The sequence below is a fragment of the Gymnoscopelus braueri genome, assembly GCF_963280865.1.
Source record: "Gymnoscopelus braueri genome assembly, chromosome: 18".
Classification (NCBI taxonomy): domain Eukaryota; kingdom Metazoa; phylum Chordata; class Actinopteri; order Myctophiformes; family Myctophidae; genus Gymnoscopelus; species Gymnoscopelus braueri.
In genome coordinates this window covers 5,870,369-5,877,507 of record NC_137618.1, presented here as the reverse complement: position 1 = coordinate 5,877,507, position 7,139 = coordinate 5,870,369, and the positions used below count along the sequence as shown (strand labels likewise).

Sequence of the window (7,139 nt, the reverse complement as noted above, 5' to 3'; positions counted from 1 at the left end):
TACTGTGTGTGCTCTCTCACACATTCCATTCGTGAGCAGTGGTGTAATGGTGATTTATTTTTCTGGCTGTACGGTACGGCGGTATGACCGTGGCGTGCACGCACGTGCACCGTACCATGACGTACATGCACGTGCACGTGAAAAGATACTGGTCACACGCCGTGGTGTGCCGTCCAACGACCAAAACGCCACTGTTCATGAGCCAAGTACTCAAATGGCTGCTTTGCATAACAGGTTTACAAGTGAGTGTGTGCAAAATCCTCTTCACTCCTCGCATCTATATGCTACACCATGTGTGTGTGTGTGTGTGTGTGTGTGTGTCTATATATATATATATATATATATATATATATATATATATAGAGAGAGAGAGAGAGAGAGAGAGAGAGAGAGAGAGAGAGAGAGAGAGAGAGAGAGAGAGAGAGAGAGAGAGAGAGAGAGAGAGAGAGACATACCTCTATAGGCTACACGGTAAGCAACATAGCATGTTGGCTCCAGTATCCTAACCGCTCTCAGTATCCTAACTGCCCGCAACAACACCTCAGCCACCGTGAGAAGATACTCGTTCAAAGCAAACCTTTATTTTCAGCTCCTATAATTCAAGGTATTCCTTGAGAAGATTTACAAAGAGTAAAACTAAGCAAAAAATTAGTAATTTCCTATATCCTATATCCACATTAACTACAATTAAATTTCCACGATGTGTGCGTGTCGTGCGTGCGTGCCGTCATCAAAATAGCTTTCCGCCGATCAAATAATCACCATTACACCACGGTGTGTTAATATCAACTTAATATCTGTAGTAACATTGTATTATGCATTATTATCAACTTAATATCTGTAGTAACATTGTATTATGCATTATTATCAACTTAATATATGTAGTAACATTGTATTATGCATTATTATCAACTTAATATATGTAGTAACATTGTATTATGCATTATTATCAACTTTATCTCTTTAGTAACATTGCACTATGCATTATTATCAACTTAATCTCCAGTAACATTGTATTATGCATTATTATCAACTAAATATCTCTAGTAACATTGTATTATGCATTATTATCAACTTAATATCTGTAGTAACATTGTATTATGCATTATTATCAACTTAATATCTGTAGTAACATTGTATTATGCATTATTATCAACTTAATATCTGTAGTAACATTGTATTATGCATTATTATCAACTAAATATCTGTAGTAACATTGTATTATGCATTATTATCAACTAAATATCTGTAGTAACATTGTATCATGCATTATTATCAAGTTTAAAAACAAAAAGTGTAATGGTAGTATAACCACGTTTGGGTCTGTTAGACCATCAGGTTATCGGTAACCTATAAACTGTACTTTCCTGTCCTCAGGAAATCAATCAATCAATCAAGATAACCTGTGTATGTTGTGTCATTTCTGCTGGAAGGTGAACAACATGCCTATCACGTATCAGAACAGAATGGAGGTAATTTAATCATCATAAGAGTAATCATAAATGTTGTCTTTATGATCATTAGACATCGTCTGATTAATCCAGGCCACATATATGTAGACATTTGCGTAGACACCAGGCTTGTTCCTCTGAGCACATCCAGCTCCCCAGCTCACCACACCAGAGATGTAGTGAGTTCCATCCTGTTCACACATCAGAGGACCTCCTGAATCACCCTGTAAGGACAAACAACCTGTTCACACATCAGAGGACCTCCTGAATCACCCTGTAAAGATAAACAACCTGTTCACACATCAGAGGACCTCCTGAATCACCCTGTAAAGATAAACATCCTGTTCACACATCAGAGAACCTCCTGAATCACCCTGTAAAGATAAACAACCTGTTCACACATCAGAGGACCTCCTGAATCACCCTGGAAGGACCAGTTTAATACAGACGTTCTGTTAGAGGCCGAGCAATATCCGATAACATTTTGGTGCTGATCGGATCCTGCATTTGTGATATATTTTCCCACTATAAGACAATTGGGAAACTTAATTCACTAATACATGAATATCAATTAAACTATACAAAGTATCTCTTAGAAAATGGAAGCACACGATTCCCAATGAATCCGGTCGATTTGACATATAGCTCGAGTGTGGGAGCTAACTGTGGGAGGAGTAGCGGGACAAAATAAAGTACAATAGTGTGTTGCCCTTAATTAGGGCAACCACACTAATGAAAGACGCCCAAGTACTGTAGTGTGTTGCCCTTCAGGGCAACCACACTAATTAACACATTCGCTGCCAGGTATTAATTCATTAATCAATTCATCCAAAACTGCCAGCGTTTTTTACCTTATTTTGACGATCCAGGGAGAGCCACGGAAGCCACGATGTGAACACAGATGTAAACAAAGGCTGTCTGGGGGGAGGGGGAGGGTCAAGTCTATCCACTGGAACAACATTTTTTTTATCGAGAACGTTCATTTTGTCGTAATAGGCAGTTGAATATGGGTCGTTTTCACCACAAAAAGAAGAATTCCGAGCTAGATGTGTTTTTCTACATTTCATAACATGGGAATGGACGGAAGTGAATATTTTAGGGATGACGTCACATCCGTCTATTCCTTCTCTTGCAGTCAAAGGATCATTCATAAGTTGTGGAAGGGCGCCCTCTAGCGTAATACGTAAAGAAAATGATTTTAAAAAAAATTGACGTAGTTCTAAGCCAATGGCAGTGAATGTGTTAAAGTCGCCAAGTACCTTATCCCTGAAATAGAAACCATATCAATAGAAAATCATTTAACTGGGGGTCCCCTGGAACCACCTCAAGGTCACCTCCTTTTGTGAAGCAATGGTTTAACTGCTAGTTCTACACACACACGCACACACACACACACACACACACACACACACACACACACACACACACACACACACACACACACACACACACACACACACACACACACACACACACACACACACACACACACACACACTTGGCAGGTGTCAACTCCTCCCTCCATGTCTCCTGCACAGATCATGGTATTATCCAGTTTGTGTCCATAGACATGTGGAGCCATGCAGCTCTGCTTAGAGATCAAAGGAACCCGGGCTTCCAACAGCCTGTTTGAACGTTTGTTATTCCCTGAGGGTGAAGAACACAGAGAAGAGACAATGAGAGAAACACTGCAAGATGTTACTTATGAAAGACATGGAAACCTAAATGTTTCCATTGGAAAACAATCAGCATTTAGAATAGATGGAAGCGTTATAATAAGGAAATAGTTTCCCCTCAGACAACTCTCTCTCTAGGTGGTCCTCAGACAAGCCCTCCATCGTCTCCTCCAGTCATCCTGGTTCTCCATTCATCTGACCAGCTCATTGGTGCAATGTGTCTGTCGTCTATACATCTGACCATCTCATTGGTGCAATGTGTCTGTCGTCTATACACCTGACCATCTCATTGGTGCAATGTGTCTGTCGTCTATACATCTGACCATCTCATTGGTGCAATTTGTCTGTCGTCTATACATCTGACCATCTCATTGGTGCAATGTGTCTGTCGTCTATACACCTGACTATCTCATTGGTGCAATGTGTCTGTCGTCTAGACTAGCTCATTGGTGCAATGTGTCTGTCGTCTATACATCTGATCATCTCATTGGTGCAATGTGTCTGTCGTCTAGGTCTAAACTAGCTTGTTGGTGCAATGTGTCTGTCGTCTAGACTAGCTCATTGGTGCAATGTGTCTGTCGTCTAGGTCTAGACTAGCTTGTTGGTGCAATGTGCCTGTCGGATCCTCAGATCTATAAGCAGATTCCTCCTCGATGCCCCTGGTACAAATCTACGTACTATGGGGGACCGGGCCTTCTGCTCGGCAGCGCCGCGCCTGTGGAACAGCCTTCCTATTGATCTGAGAGCACCACAGACCCTGGACTCTTTTAAAATAGGCCTGAAGACTTTTTTTGTTTCGGAGCGCATTTTCATGTTGAATTGGTGTTTAGCCACATCTGTTTTTAAACCCTGCTTATATGATTGATGATGTGTTTTACCATGTGGCACTCTGAGGTTCCTTGTGAATGAAAAGTGCATTACAAATAAAATGTATTATTTTAATTATTGTACAGATACAAATGCGTAAATAGATACATACCAGTGATTCAGATCCGTGGTAATGTGTAGTTAGATACATACCAGTGATCAAGATCAGTAGTAATGTCTAAATAGATACATACCAGTGAGGCCCCATCCAGAGATCACACACTCCTTGTCATCAGGGAAGAGTTGGTTTGGCAGACAGGTAGTTTTAACATAGCGGGTTTCCATGGCACAGAGAGGACTGTCGGTGACATTCAGCTCAAGTAAAGCTGACACACAGAATGATGCATTAGTATATCTGTCTAACATGCATGTCATTTATCAAATAAAATCATTACATTGCATGTGATTGTAAAATGTGTATTTTTTTTCGATTTATTACACGACTTGGTTGAATACTTGATTCTAATTGGTCAATCTCTGAATTCAGCGTTGTTATTTTTTAATAATGACTGCTGAACTCAATAAGAGACCACAAGAGTCTAATAAAAGAGACATACCCCTCCATGTTGTTTAATTTCTTCAGTTATGTCAATAAATTCAGAATGCTAAGTGGCTAGACATCATGTTGTGTCGTATGTCAATTCACTCACCAACATCATTACGAAGAACGTTGAGCCGACCATCAGGGTACTTTGATTCCCAGTAATCAGGGTGAACGATGGCTCTCTCTACGTGGATGACCTGGTCATACTCTTCCTTTCTCTTGATGTAAACTCCCCCCAAGACCACCTGCATCTCCATGGACCTGTTGGAGCTACTGAACAAACATTATGTTAAATACAAGTCAATCTTACTTCAAATCAGATAGATATACAGGTAAAAGAGGTCACATTAGGTCAGTGATTGCCTGTTTCAACCATTTTTCTCTGAAACAGCCGGCATTTTCACGCCAGTGTTTTCAAATCAGCCCGGCAGCTGGCTCGCCTTGCAGCATGTATTGTGTAGCTCAACTTTTTTTCTGTTGGAGCTGCAGTAGTCTGATAGCCTGACACTCAGCCTGAATTTTCATTTCGTTTCACTCCATTATTCAGTCTGAAAGCCCTCTCAGTGCAACCGTTTTCTGAGATGGGGGCGTGGCCAAAGTTGGACTCTTTGTCGATTGGTTCATACTGGATTATCCCGATCCCGATTCGTCGTACAGATTTTCAACCGAGAAACACCCGCCTTCGACAGCGTCACCAGACCCAGAATGCGAGGCTAGCGATTCAGGGGGTGGAGCCAGGCTAGTAATCTGGTCGTAAACCAGCATAATCATCACACAAGTTACACAGCCATTCATGTTGCTGCTACACTAACCTGATCCTAGGTCAGCCTAAAACATCACACAAGTTAAACAGCACTTCATTGCGTTTCTCTCCTGATCAGCGCAGCGCGCCGCACACACAGTAGGCATACTACAGGTCTTCTCGGATCGACTCGGGTATTACACATAACTATCTTAGTAACACTGTAGGTGTGATTATTGTACTGACTACACTATCTTAGTAACACTGTAGGTTATTGTACTGACTACACTATCTTAGTAACACTGTAGGGTTATTGTACTGACTACACTATCTTAGTAACACTGTAGGGTTATTGTACTGACTACACTATCTTAGTAACACTGTAGGTTATTGTACTGACTACACTATCTTAGTAACACTGTAGGGTTATTGTACTGACTACACTATCTTAGTAACACTGTAGGTTATTGTACTGACTACACTATCTCAGTAACACAGTAGGTGTGGCTAACCCGATGAGCAGGTTGGTGCCTTGCATGGTTTCCTCCGCCATCGGTGTGTGAATGTGTGTGTGAATGGGTGAATGTAATGCACAATCTATGTAAAGCGCTTTGGATAAAAGCCATTTACATTTTTTTACATTTACACTATCTTAGTAACACTGTAGGTGTGGTTATTGTACTGACTACACTATCGATTTATCATTTCAGGATGTGTGATGATTTGTTTTTTTATTTTTGTTTTGTTTAGAAGAATCCAGAGCCAGCGCAGCTTTCTCTCATTGCATATTTCCATTAAATATGAATTTAGAGCAGCTTACATGCAGTGAGCAGCAGTGAGGACCCAGCAGGATGCAATGAGGACGCCTCCACATGAATGGGTGAACGATTCAGATGAACCAGTAGGTCTGCGTTGCAGAGACACCTGCCATGGATGAGTCCCAGGAAGAGACGCTCTGCCTCCCATGATCCTGCTGGTATCACCAGGCTCAGGTCTGCCACACTCGGAGAACAGGGCTGGACAACATGGAGAATGGAAAATGAATGGGAAGGACGTCCAGAAAGTCATCAAACCCACCGCAATTCACATTTCTGTTACATACGTAACGCCCAGGATTCGAACTTGGATCTCTCGCGTGGGAAGCCAATTTCTTAACCACTAGCTTAAAGGGGAATTCCCCCTTAGACGGAGGATATATTAGGCTTTTGGTCATTAAATGTTTACATTTTGGGGGGAAAACTGTAAAAAATAATTCAAATTAACTAATGAAACAATTTCTTTTTACATTCTCTCCTGGTGGGTGGATTATTACATGTTCTCCTGGTGGGTGGATTATTACATGTTCTCTCCTGGTGGGTGTATTATTACATGTTCTCTCCTGGTGGGTGGATTATTACATGTTCTCCTGGTGGGTGGATTATTACATGTTCTCTCCTGGTGGGTGTATTATTACATGTTCTCCTGGTGGGTGTATTATTACATGTTCTCCTGGTGGGTGTATTATTACATGTTCTCTCCTGGTGGGTGTATTATTATATGTTCTCTCCTGGTGGGTGTATTATTATATGTTCTCCTGGTGGGTGGATTATTACATGTTCTCTCCCCGATGGGTGGGATTATTACATGACTGATATGTCACTGACAGGGAGCAAATCAGAGGCCTGTTTGAGTACATATTTTCAGAAATACCCAGACCACAAATAATGTTCATTTGTCATTTCTTTTGATTGAAGGGATGTCATAGAACCCCAAAAAGGACCAACAACAAAGAAAAGGTTAAATGTCATGTTTGTACGTTTGTCAAACTACAGACAGACAGACAGACAGACAGACAGACAGACAGACAGACAGACAGACAG

At 41.1% G+C, this 7,139-nt stretch overlaps 1 protein-coding gene across 1 annotated transcript; it reads right to left on the bottom strand.

Annotated features, from left to right (window-relative positions):
- Window positions 1-539: 539 nt before the first annotated feature.
- LOC308105898 (hyaluronan-binding protein 2-like) lies at window positions 540-6,216 on the bottom strand. The gene is made up of 5 exons (XM_080456859.1): window positions 6,101-6,216; window positions 4,645-4,808; window positions 4,189-4,320; window positions 2,950-3,098; window positions 540-1,675 (listed from the first exon to the last, which is right to left on the bottom strand). Exons 2-5 carry the CDS (start codon window positions 4,793-4,795, stop codon window positions 1,478-1,480), a joined length of 630 nt encoding a protein of 209 aa, XP_080312985.1. The 5' UTR covers window positions 4,796-4,808; window positions 6,101-6,216; the 3' UTR covers window positions 540-1,477.
- Window positions 6,217-7,139: the final 923 nt, after the last annotated feature.

Bases quoted from the DNA above. Each gene is read 5' to 3' on its own strand.
- LOC308105898 (XM_080456859.1), bottom strand. From the start codon at position 4,795: ATGGAGATGCAGGTGGTCTTGGGGGGAGTTTACATCAAGAGAAAGGAA. The intron at 3,099-4,188 runs GTATGTATCTAT...CTTCACCCTCAG, and splicing joins CTCTGGATGGGGCCTCACTG to GGAATAACAAACGTTCAAAC. The intron at 1,676-2,949 runs GTGTGTGTGTGT...TTGTCCTTACAG, and splicing joins GAGGAGTTGACACCTGCCAA to GGTGATTCAGGAGGTCCTCT.